The sequence below is a fragment of the Glycine soja genome, chromosome 12, assembly GCF_004193775.1.
Source record: "Glycine soja cultivar W05 chromosome 12, ASM419377v2, whole genome shotgun sequence".
NCBI classification, from domain to species: domain Eukaryota; kingdom Viridiplantae; phylum Streptophyta; class Magnoliopsida; order Fabales; family Fabaceae; genus Glycine; species Glycine soja.
Genome location: NC_041013.1, coordinates 4,550,623 through 4,564,246, shown reverse-complemented (window position 1 = coordinate 4,564,246; position 13,624 = coordinate 4,550,623). Strand labels below are relative to the sequence as shown.

General features: G+C 28.1%; 1 protein-coding gene across 1 annotated transcript; it reads left to right on the top strand.

Annotated features, from left to right (window-relative positions):
- The first annotated feature begins 4,466 nt into the window (after positions 1–4,466).
- On the top strand, positions 4,467–7,248 carry LOC114379842 (scarecrow-like protein 14). The gene has a single exon (XM_028338624.1). The coding sequence runs from the start codon at positions 4,884–4,886 to the stop codon at positions 6,945–6,947; it is 2,064 nt and encodes a 687-aa protein (XP_028194425.1). The 5' UTR covers positions 4,467–4,883; the 3' UTR covers positions 6,948–7,248.
- Positions 7,249–13,624: the final 6,376 nt, after the last annotated feature.

Genomic DNA, 13,624 nt, shown 5'->3' with positions numbered 1-13,624 from the left:
TGGCAGACTTGTAAAGAAATTTACAGACTTATTATTTTCAAACTTAATCCGGAGCAGCTGTAATCTAGCTACATTTGCTAAACTAAACTCTCGTTAACATAAAATGGTGAATGGTGCCATACTGGAGTCTGAAGATACTATTCTTAGTCCAGCAGTAATTTCTACTAGTACTAGTATGTGGATTTCTTTTTCTGCTTTTTAAAATGAAATTAAAATTAACAATATTTATTACTACAGGTTGATGTGCTACGTTAGGTGGGAGCGAGACTTTCATGAAGATCAAGCCCCATGCAAAATCAATATATATTTTAATTTTTTAATTCCCTGTTCTCCATTTTGTTTTTATAGAAATCGGGCTTCTGATCTTTGCATAGAACTGCTCCAATTGATTTAGTGTTCACCAAGTAGCAAATCAACAACAGCGCAGATCTGTTATCTGATTCATTTCTTGTTTACTTCACCTTTTTTTATTTAATTGACCGTTGAATCCTATTTTTGAAAACATGACAGGTTCAGTCACAAAAAGAATCATAATTTGGGGAATAAACAAAAGAAAAGAAAAAAAAATGGACTGGGCCGGGGGAGTGTATCTGGATAAATCTAATACCAAACACACTTTATTAAAACTTAAAAGAAAGTTGATGAAGTTTTGAGTGGGAGAATTTTCTAATGCGAAACCATTCAATAAATTGTAACTAATTTTATAGAAAAATTATTTTAGAAAAAGGAAAAAGTTCCCTTGGATCATATTGTCCTTTCCTTTTATGATATGTTTGATGCCATAAATAATATATTCACATTAGTTGAGATTTGAGATGAGATGTTGATGCCAAGTCAATTATTTGGGCATGATATCGAATCAAGGGACAGGAATATCTTGTCACTTATCACAATGGAAGGCATTCACGTTGGATGAAGGTATTTAATTTAATTTTAATATATACTTTAGTCAATAACTTGGTGGTCAAGGATATCCTTTCAACATGTGTACGCTTTTGACTACTGAGCCTTCGTTGACTACTTCTTGGATTTGGGACCATTTCCTGCCGATGGCCGTGTACGAGTTACAGTGACTGATTTTGATGGATTTTTCTTCATTTCATTTTTATGTTAAGTAAGATTGTTTTTATCTTAGGAATGAAAGATAAATAGAAAAATAAATTTACAATAATTTCATGCTATCTTGAGGTATACTCCTAGGTTATGTTAAATAAGATTGATGAAAAATAACAGATTTAATTTAAATAAACCAGACTCTCCACGGTCTACATTCTTCCATTTTTTTTTTGTAGTAACATGTTTTCCTGCCATTTAAGTGACAATGTGCCGATTACAATACATTATGTAGTCATTTACGTGCATAACTTTTACCATCACACTATTGATACTGTTTATTGCACGTGGTCCTCCTCAGCCTCTCTTTTTTCCTTTTTTTTTCTTTATAGTGAGATTATTAGTATTGAAATAAAACGGTCAAACACAAATTTGTCCTCATCTATAATTTTTACGATGAAGCCCTTATAAATTTTAATACTCTTTTCATGAGAATGAATATGGCTACATTAGATGAAAATTTTATATAAAGCTGCATTAATATTTGAATTGCAATAATATTTCATTCATCTGATATAACATTAAAAAATATATTTAAGATTTCATTTAATATTATGTTTGATATTCATTTTGTAGGAATTGTCTTATAAGATATTTTTCAATAATCTATTAAATCTCATGAAGAATAAATGAAGACTAAATACTTTGGAGTTGTCAAACATTATCAAAAGATACACTTGTAACAAACATGCTCTAACAAAAGGGAAGTGGTTTTTCAAATGTCCATGGAAGAAACTAACAAGAGTGATTTCCAACAAGGGAGACGTGTATTTAATGTAAACATTAAATATTTCAACAATCATAATCTCCAAACGTGAGCTCAAGTGAAAAATTCTATTCATTTAGAGACAATCAACACTTGAAAAATAAAACTTATATATATTAGAAGCTTTGAAGAATTGGGTTACGAACTTACACACTAGCATTCAAATTTTTTTCTGTAAAAAGCTTTTTGTACATTCTTGTAAAAGTTCAAAAAGCTTTCAAAACACCTTGAACATCTTAAGAGGAAAGACTGAGTACATAGATTTCATATTCGAATGTAAGACAATTAAGATTTAGTCAATAAGTCAACCAAACAACAAACTTTTGATTTGAATAGAGGCAACAATGACTTTATATGATAAAGCATATTAGGTTGTTCAATCTTAGAGAAAAGCTAGATTTGTAAGAACTTAAAATGATAATGAATAATACTTGTAACTTTTATAAATTAGTGAAACTTGATAATAATCTCAATGAAAGAGATGAACGGACATAAAAATTTTGCATCTAATCTTTATTGCACGTACTTAACTGACATAAAATTTGAATTTGATTTTATTTTGAAAAACTTATTTTTACGAAAATCTGTTGATCATCATCTAATTAGATGTATCTATTCTTAAAAAATTATGTTATCTGCTCTTTCAAAGTTTTTCAAATGACAACTTTATTTTCGAAAAAAAGTTAAAAAAATTCTAAAAATACAATTCAATTTTTCTTCTAGTAATAGTTGACTTTATAAACTCACACATGACAACTGGCAAGGCAATCGTCGTAACTTAGACCCACACCACGAAACAAAGAGACAACGTCATCATGCATGTGCAAAGGACTATGGCCCTTAGTAGAGCTCTATGAATATCCTCCTCTTCAAGAAAGTACATATTTCTATATAGTGTGGTTACTCAGTTGGATTCTAACTTAAGTGTCGTAGTTCATGTAGGTATATATGCACCCCTTGTCGCAGACTTAGAACAAGAATGCTCATTCATACCTGCCTTTGCTGGCATATTGGGATATCATGTGAGATCCTTGTGAAGCACCTCCTTCAATTTTTCACTCCGAATTCACCTTGGAAAAGATGGAAAATTTTACATTGAAACATACTAACTAAACATAAAGTAAATATATGTTTACATCAGACATATGAAAAGTTTTTTTTTATTTTTCTTTTCAAAAGTTAAGGTACATTATTATATAAAAACTGATTGAATTTTATCTTCTTAATTTTTTTTTTCTTGTAAGTGTATATAGAAAAATATATTCAAATAAGCCAACGAAATTCATTACTTTAGTTTAAAATGTTGATTTAAATTAAATAATTTAATGTACTTTTAATTTTTTTCAAAAATTATAATAACTCACACATCCATAATAATCAAACATAAGCTATATGACAGTCATCTAGACTGAAATGTTTCCCAAATAATTTGTAAAGTGTGAACAAAGAGACATTCCTTTTTATTCTTATGACGTGCTTATCCACTTTTATCCAAACATGATTTGCGCGTACCAAAGAAAAAGAAAACAAGTGTACCAAAAATACATAGTTTTTGTTTTTCTAAATCAATTTCCACCTATAACTCCTGTGATATTTATACAGTAAATGGTTAATTTAGTTCTTAAAATTGTATCTTGTGGCTATATTAATCCCTGAAATTAAAAAAAAAACTAAGATATATTTTTTTAATATTTCATTTAAGTTCCTAAAATTAACTCCTTTTTCATTTTGGTCCCTAATCCAAGGACTTAAGTTATAATAATAAAATATGTTTAAAGGCTAAAATGAAAAGAAAAAAAATCCTAAATAAGTTCAAGAATTTATTTATTTATTTTTAGAGATTAATTTGACATTGAGATACAATTTCATGAACTTAATTGGCATTACAATTGATTTGATAATGTTAAAAACAAATTGATGAAAGATACAAATTTAATAGAGGAAGAAAATAATTAATGCTTATAAAGACTAAATTTACTTTTTGATTAATAATTTTATTAATTACTATTTTTAAAATAATTATGGTTAAAGAATTGATAAATAAAAATTATTTAAAAGTGGGAATTAATAAGAGTATTTTTCAGCAGTAAAAATAGATTATTTTTCATAAATTACCCGATAAATATTTAACATTATCAATTAATTAAAATTATTTTATATATAATTTTCAAAACAATTACAGAACTTGACAATTTCATTATACAAAATATTTTATAATGGAACGATAATATAATTTCTATAATTAAATTCAAACAATTCATTTTAATTTATTAAGTTCAAATACGAAATTTTTTTTTTCGTATGATGTAATTTATAAGCATAATTATGATAGACTTTGGGTATAATTAATAAATGTTTACATTGTTAATGATAGAGAAAATTAAGTTCAGGATTTATTCCCACGATAATTACACAAGGTGGTGAAAGATGGCGGCTGTGACGTGGTTCGAGAGAGTCTCACCTTAACATCATCTACCTTCCTAGAAACTTCAGTATGAGAAAAAGAAAAAAGCTTGTTTTTATAAATTAAAATATTGTATTATATATCATAGTATAACATAGCAAAGGGATAATCTCCATTCACCAAGCCTCTGCGGTTACTCCTCACTCTTTAGTTGGATTTTTCTCAAATTCTCTCAGGTAACTCTGCCACAAAACTCATTCATTCATTCGTTCTTGTTCGTTACAATCTATTCTCGAATGTGTATTATCCGAAAAGACTAGTACTTGGACTAGGGTCACTCTTGTCTTGTTTAGATTCCTGAACTTCCCTCCTTGTTCTTTATATTTTTTTTTATCACTTTGTTCTACATATCATTTACTTCAATTACTTGATCTTTTCCTGTTCTCTGTAACTGTGTTTGGAGTGTTAAAACGTTCAGCCTAGTCAAAGATTCTTGTTTCTGCTGTAGCTTTATTTAGTAGCTAAGCACCTCAGAAACCAGATCTCTGTAGAAAGTAAAGTTTTTTTTTTGGTTCGAATTCTATTCTTTGTTGTACCAACATGCTCTCCACGGATTCCCTTTTGGAAAATTTCCCTGGTTCTGTAAACGGATTCATATTTGAAAACGGTCCTGTCTCGGTGTTTTCGAATCAGAATCCGGCAAGTGGGTTTGAGGTGGATGATTCAGTTTCCCCTTCAGAATCTGCCACTGATTCTGGTCCTTCTTCTGGGGCAAGCTCGAATAGAGAACATGTAGAGAGTACTAAACACTCCAATCCAATTCTCAGATACATAAGTGATATTCTCATGGATGAAGAGGATGATTTGGAGCGAAAACCCTGCATGCTGCAGGATTGTTTGAGACTCCAAGCTGCTGAAAAATCATTCTATGATGCATTGGTTCGAAGTTACCCTTCATCACCTCGTCAATTTGATGATAACCCTGACCAAGATGATAATTTTGGTGGAACTACTAGTTCTGAGAGTTTTAGCAGTTATACGACTGATAATTCATGCGAGTCTGATTGGTTTAACGGTGCTAGTGACTTTGATTCCTCTTTCATACAAAGATCTCTAATTTATTCTCCGGAACACGCATATGTAGCTCCTGATCCGTTTAGAGAGACACAAGCTGGGGTCCATTTTTCAAATGGAGCCTGGAATTTGATTCACCCACAGAACAAGCCGCGTGTGATTGAGGATGGTGTGATGCAGGGTTCTGTAACAGCCACAGGATTGAGGGAGAAGAGGAGTTATCTCATGAATGATATGTCACATGAAGAAGAGAGAAGCAACAAGCTTTCTTCTGTCTACTCCGATGATTCGGAGCCATCTAGCATGTTTGATGAGGTGCTGCTTTGTAAGGATGGTAAGAGTCCATCCATTTTTTATGCTGGCCGTGAACCATCACCATCGCAGATTGCTGACTCAGGAGGATCTAATGGGAAGAAAACACGATCAAAGAGAGGTTCCAATAAAGGGACAAGGGCAAGCGTGACGACGGTGGATTTATGGACTTTGCTAATTCAATGTGCACAGGCTGTGGCTAGCTTTGACCAAAGGACTGCAAATGAAACACTGAAGCAGATTAGGCAGCACTCTTCACCTTTTGGCGATGGACTTCAGCGTTTGGCTCATTACTTCGCCGATGGCCTCGAGAAACGGTTAGCTGCTGGGACACCAAAGTTCATTTCCTTTCAGTCAGCATCTGCCGCAGATATGTTGAAAGCATACCGAGTGTATATCTCGGCATCACCATTTCTAAGGATGTCTAATTTCTTGGCAAACCGCACTATTCTGAAGCTAGCGCAAAATGAAAGCAGTCTTCACATTATTGACTTTGGGATTAGCTATGGTTTCCAGTGGCCTTGCCTAATCCAACGGCTTTCAGAGAGGCCAGGCGGGCCTCCAAAGCTTCTTATGACAGGAATTGATCTTCCCCAGCCGGGATTTAGGCCGGCGGAAAGGGTTGAGGAGACGGGGCGGTGGCTGGAGAAGTACTGCAAGAGGTTTGGAGTCCCATTTGAGTACAATTGCCTTGCACAGAAATGGGAGACTATAAGACTTGAGGACCTCAAAATTGATAGGAGTGAAGTAACTGTGGTTAACTGTTTGTACAGATTGAAGAACCTTTCCGATGAAACCGTGACTGCAAACTGTCCAAGAGATGCTTTGCTGAGGTTGATCAGGAGGATCAATCCAAACATCTTCATGCACGGGGTCGTCAATGGCACTTACAATGCACCATTTTTCGTGACAAGGTTCAGGGAAGCACTCTTCCACTTCTCATCATTGTTTGACATGTTTGAAGTTAACGTGCCTCGTGAAGATCCATCTAGGCTTATGATTGAGAAAGGGGTGTTCGGAAGGGATGCAATCAATGTGATAGCATGTGAGGGGGCAGAGAGGGTTGAAAGGCCAGAAACCTACAAGCAGTGGCAAGTTAGGAACCAGAGAGCAGGGTTCAAGCAACTTCCATTGGCCCCAGAGCATGTGAATAGAGTGAAGGAAATGGTGAAGAAGGAACATCATAAAGATTTTGTGGTTGATGAGGATGGCAAGTGGGTTTTGCAAGGATGGAAAGGGCGAATTCTTTTTGCTGTTTCCTCTTGGGTTCCTGCTTGAGGAATGACCAACTCCTAACCCACTCATTGGCAAGGAAAATTGTTTTAGGTGTAAGGTGCACTAAAGGTATATTTATCCTTGAATAGAAGTGAATCATGATCATATTTTGTTTCTATTTGAATAGTGAAAATACCCTCTTATATGTGCACTTTTATGAACAAGAGTAGAAGACTTAAACTCCTCTGAAATCACTGATTTTAGAAGGATATCTAATATCCACATTAATGTACTAGTTTTCTAGTGATGCCTAGGAGCAACATAGAAAGAAGTTGGTAGTTATTATAAATCTTCATTTGCTTAATGCTCACTGCTGTACTCTAAACTTTATTTTCTCGTTTATGTTACAAGTGGTGAATCATTCCCTAACAGTTTGTCCCATTTCAAAACGGCTTTACTAGAATTTGGAGCGATTCCTCCAATTTGTTTAAGAGAAATTTGATCGTCGATATATTAATTTTTAAAATTTTAAGGTTAATGCAAACATTTTGTAATATTAATATTAAAATGGATTAGTTGAATTTTTATAAAAGAATCACAATAAAATTATATTAAAAATAAATGTAATATTTTCCCTTAATTAGTATGCTGAAAATCATAGCATTCGCACATCACTTTCTGATATCATTGCTTAGAATTCGGAGGGAATTCAACTCTCCATATATGCTATCATCTATTTTTTTTTTAATTGTAATTTTGATCTTTCAAATTCACATTCCCATGTTTTATAAGTCAAGATATTTAATTTTTTCTATTTTTCATAATAAGTAATTTAAGTTCTTTTATCAATTAACCATCTAAAATGAAACATTAATTTTGATGTGACATAATGATGCTTATTTAGATTGTTAACATGGATCTGATAAGAACTTAACTCATAAACTCTTATTTTAAAATAAGGTAATAAACCTCTAAAATATTTGATTTGTTTAGTTAACTTTATAAACATTATTTTATATGTATTATTAGTTCAAAATTATTAATTTTTTTGAATTTTAAAAATTTATAACTTAAAAAAATATTTAATATAATTTTTTTAAATTTATTTTAAATAATTTATATATTTTTATTTTATTTTACCAATTATTATTAAATTTTATAAATTAATATATAAATTATTTGCATCAATTATTTTGTAATTTAATTTTAATATACATATTATATTATGTTTTCTCTAATTGTATAAATCTATATAATTCTATCAATTAATATGTAAAGTATACAAATTACATAAATTTATTTTAATATGTAAATTATTTTTATTCTAATTATATAAATTAATAAAACTTTAATGTTTATTTTTTAAGGAAACTTACATCTTAATATTTTTATTTCAACTATAAAAAATTATTTAATAAATAACATTTTAAAACCAATTATATGAATTAAGAAAATTGCATAAATTCATATTTAAATTATTCATATAAATTATTTTATGTAATTTATAAAAAAAATATGTAAATTTATTTTTATACATGAATAATAATTTTTTTTATTTTAATTATAAAATAATAAATTTAAGTTTAATTTTTTAGATTATTTATATATTATTTTAAATTTACGTAATTTACATAAATTATGTAAAATATTTTTTAAAAAAATAATCTATACATTAGATAATTTAATAAAATTTTATAATAAAAATAAATACAAGTAAAATTTAATATTAAATATTTTAATTTAATTTATAAATTTTATAATTCAAAATAAATTAATAACTCTTCGTTAATAAAATAGTGTTTATAAATTTTTTTAAATAAAAACAAGTATTTTATTGATTTATTGCATTATCACATAAGTATTATATAGCACCAATATATTACAATAAAATCAATAGTATGGAAATACCAAACTTATTCTAAAAAAATAAAAGGAATAAAATTATAATTTTTTTTTGCATATAGACGACAACAAACAGCAAAAGCCTAAAGAAATAACAGCAGAAAGGAAGTTATTAGCCGGTGCAGGTTAATAGAACACTAAACATCTTTTAATTAATTACCTGCTTTTTTTTTCGAAAAGTACTTGTCTGCTTATGTATTATAAATTAGAATATACAACTTATAAAGTAGATTGAATTTGGTTTATTTTATAACTCAATCCAATGAAACACTGAGTTTTCTATTTTTTTTTATTAAAAAACACTATATAATAATTTAATGAAAATTAAAATGTTTTATAATAATTTAACAAAATGCAAAGAATAGTTCGTGTGATGAGACGGCTCCGTTGTAAAAAAAAAAGGTACTATGTAAGAAAAAATAATTTAATAAAAATTACTTTTTTGTTATAATAATTTCATGAAAATTTAAGTTTTTATAATATTTAAATAAAAAAGTTAGAATTTTGTTTTGTTTTATATTTAATATTGAAATGATGGAATATTATATTATCAAATTTAGTAAAATATTTAGTATTAGTTGTTAGCATTATTTTTTTGTATTATTAATATTAATTGTTAGTATTATTTTTATTGTATTATTAATATTAATGTTTTAAATTATACTAGTACGGTTCGTCAAAAAAAATTATAGCCTATTATTATGGACACATGTTATTTACACCTTCCCTATTTTCTATATACACCCCCTCCCTTTCCCATTTATTTTCCAACTACCTCCAAACCCAAATCATGGCTCATTGGCATCCTATTTTTTCCACCAATTCACCCACCATCACTCCCTCAACCAACTCTGTATATTCATCGCCTTCCTCCATTTGGGGAATGAACCTTGCACGCAAGGATGTGTGGTGGTTTCAGGTGTGACCATTGAATTTGTTGGGGAATCAAAGGGAGTAAACACCGAGGAGGTTTACACTAATGAGATATGAACAATTATATAAGAGAATTTGACACCACATTTAAAACTTTAAGGCTCAGGACTTTCAATACAAGGGATCCACAAGGCTAAGGAGTCATCGCCGTCATCTTACTTATCTGAGCCGGTCCGGGGAGATTTACACCAATTAGTCATGAACAATCATATAAGGGAACTTGACACTACACTTTAATCCAAAATCTTAAGACTTAGGTTTATAGGTATTCTCTTCACTTATATAGTATTTAACTTTTTCATTTGTACTCGATGTGAGATTTCATCTCACACTTGTACTCCAATATAATTTGCATCTGCTATAGAAATATGAGAATTGTGCAGGCTTCTTCAAATGTAGAGGTAGAGGGGCGTATGTTTTATGGAACACAGTCATTTGTGACATGGATAAAAAGGATGAGTGAAGTTTATTTAGTAGGGTAGTTTAGGAAATAAAAATGAAAAAGGGATATATTTAGAAATACGGGAGGCGTAAACAGTAAGAGCCTTGTTATGTTTTAAACTTTGAAGTTGTTATTTCAGTTTACGTTTTTTATATTATTTAAGAGTTATGAACATAAAATAAAATTAGATTAATGTTTACAAATAAATAATTCATCTAATACAAAATACTTAACAATATCAAAACATGACTTAAGTTGTTTAACAACATCTTTTTGTTTATTTTTTTTCATTTGATTTTATATTAAAATAGGAATTTTAACAGACCTATTATTACAATTCCTACTACTTTTTCATTATTTATTTTAAAAATTCTTATATTATAGTAGCATAACACACAATTTGTTATATTTTTGAAAAGAATTAAATCAAATAGAAAAAAATTGTGCTCAATTTTCATTCCAAGATTTTTTTTATCAATATAAAGATAAAAGATTATTTTATCTTTGAATTTAAATTTTCAAATTTATTTTGATCTATTACTATTTCAATTATTTGTTATTAAAATTCTTATATTATCGTAAACTATCACATAATGTGTTAATGTGTTATGTCTTTTAAAATTCTTATATTATTGTGATCTGTCACATAATTTGTTATGTATTTTCTTTTAATGTTTAAATTCAAATTTAAATATAAAAATGGAAATAATAATAATAATAATAATAATAATAATAATAATAATAATAATAATAATAATAATAATAATAATAATAATAATAATAATAATCATTACGCTCAGTTTTTCTTCCAAGAATTCTTTACTGATAATATAAAGATAAAGATATTATTTTATATTTAAATTTTAATTTTAACATTTATCTTTTCATATTACTCTTCCAGGTCCAATTATTTTATATTAAAATTCTTATATTATTGTAATCTGACACATAATTTGTTATATCTGTTCAAATTCAAATTCAAATGCACACTAAAATGGATGGAAAGAATAAATGGAAATATATAATAAAATATGTGACAAATTATAGATTGTAGAAGATAAATTGGTTGTTTTATCTAAATTTATCACAGATGTTTGAAGATAAATTCACTGTTTTACATAAATTTGTTGTGATTATGGAGTTGGTAGAAAAATGCCTTTATTCATCAAAATAATTTAATTATCCAATTATCTTTATTTTGAGCAGAAATAGAAAAATTTAGTGTGGACTTTTTTTACTTTATTTGTGTAAGCTTTAAAATTTAAGTGAGATGTTTACGTACATAATAGTATGATTAACTCTCCTTTTAAAAAAAATAGTATGATTCAATCAAATCATATAAGTCAGTTAACAATTTGTTAATAAAATATTTTGATAATAATTAAAAAAATGGAAAGGGTTGTTACGAAGATCACACGTGATATACGAACCGAATAATTTTTACGAGATTTGCTCAAATCTGTTATATGATATATACAAAATTATCTATTATTTATAATAAAAAATCTAAAGTAACGTGATATTTTTTATCATAATTAAATTTATTGTTTTTAACTCGAGAAAATTACATTCTTATTTTCCATTAAATATTTTTGTGGAAATTTTGGTAAAAAATATTTCAAAAAAAAAAAAACAATCGTTTCTCGAAATGTTATTTCTTAGGTATCAAACTAAACACCAGACACTAATATTTCCAACTTAAAATTATTGGAAAACTAAAAATTTCTCTTTATCAAATATTTTATAGAATAAGTTTAAGAGAGTTACTTTTCATTTTTATCCTTTATTTTCTTAAAAATATAATATAATTTTAATAAGTAACTAATTTTATTCATTAAATTTCAATAAAATATTAATAGAGATGAAAATAATTATAAAAAATTATTTTTAAGTAATTTAATCCCTCCTCTAGACAATTCTGTATAGATATAAACAAATTATATATAATATAGATAAGTCAGAGTCCAAAAGTCAGTAGATAATTATGACAATTTTTTTCGTGCCACTCCAAATTTTTAATAAAAAATGATAGAATAAAAAAATAATAATATAAAAGTAGTGAGAAATTAATGTAAGTTGAAAGAAAAATTTAAAATTTAACAAATAATTCAAAAATAAAATTATCCACATAAAAATGGAAAATGATAAGTGGGTGATTATCTAATTTTGATGGTTAGTAAGTCAGTTTTAATTTATATAATTAGAGATGATTAATTACCGTTACTGCTTTAATATTATTAAGGATAAAGATAAAATAATTTAAAATTTGTAAAGATAAAAAATAATTAAATAAAGTGGTATTTCGTTTGTATATTGATATAGATAAAATAATATATGCTTCACGCGACTATGGAGAGTGTTCATTCAGGAACAAAAATAATAATATCAGGAGAGTATTCAAAATTAAATTCTGGAGACTTGGGTTTGAAATTAGGTCTACAACCTATATCTTAGGTAACCTATAAAAGCTTGGAACCTTATTCATCACAATCGTTCCCAGTCTCACAGTTTTCACCGTAGCTTTGGACTCCGACATTGCAACACTTGGTGTTCTCCTATTCTCTGTCGTTGATAATCCATTCAAAGGTTGACGTCATGTCCCTCAAAACTTATGATCATCCGCTAAAACCTTTTCTTGCATTCTTTTTTCCTGTTACTGCATGATTTTATCGTCGTTACTAGTTGCGATCGATGATCTTTTTCTCTTAATTATACTTTTGAGATCATCTGGAAATTATAATTATGCGATTTTAATATTTTCATAACTTTTTTTTTTCTCAAAAAAGAAGAAGCTGTTTGCAGGATAAATGTTAGCATTTTTGCTTTAAAACACTATGTTTTGCTTATATATTTATTATACAGACGATAATTACCATGCAGTCCGGGGAAGATCTCTCAGACTCATTAAACATGGTACGTATGCTTTTTTTTCTTCTTCTTTTTTCTGTTCAGATTCAGATTATTTATCCTGCATTGAATAGTTATAGTTTGTAAAAAAAAATGATCAAATACTATTTTGGTACACTGAAAAGAAAGAAAGTCCCATGATGAGTGTTAAAAATATATATTTTTAGCACACTTCTTCAAAAACACTTGTTAAAATCTATTAAAACTACACAATAGAAATAATTATTAAATATGATGTGAGATATAAAATTTTATTATTTTTAATAAATTTTAACCAAACAAAAAAAAGTGACTGCAAAAGAATGTATTTCTAACCTTTTTCAAATTCTCACATTATTGAACTGATGTCAATGAAGGATTATAATTACTTTTGTTCTTTAACCTCTTGTAATAGCCAAAATAAAACCTTGGATTGAACCTAACAGTGAACGGTCTAAAAGAGAGTGAAATATGGTCTTTCTCGGTCTCTCATTTTTTGAAAATGTCATGTGTGATTCATGTTATGTTAAAAATAACTACTTTTAATTCCCCATTTATATTTATATAAATGGATCAC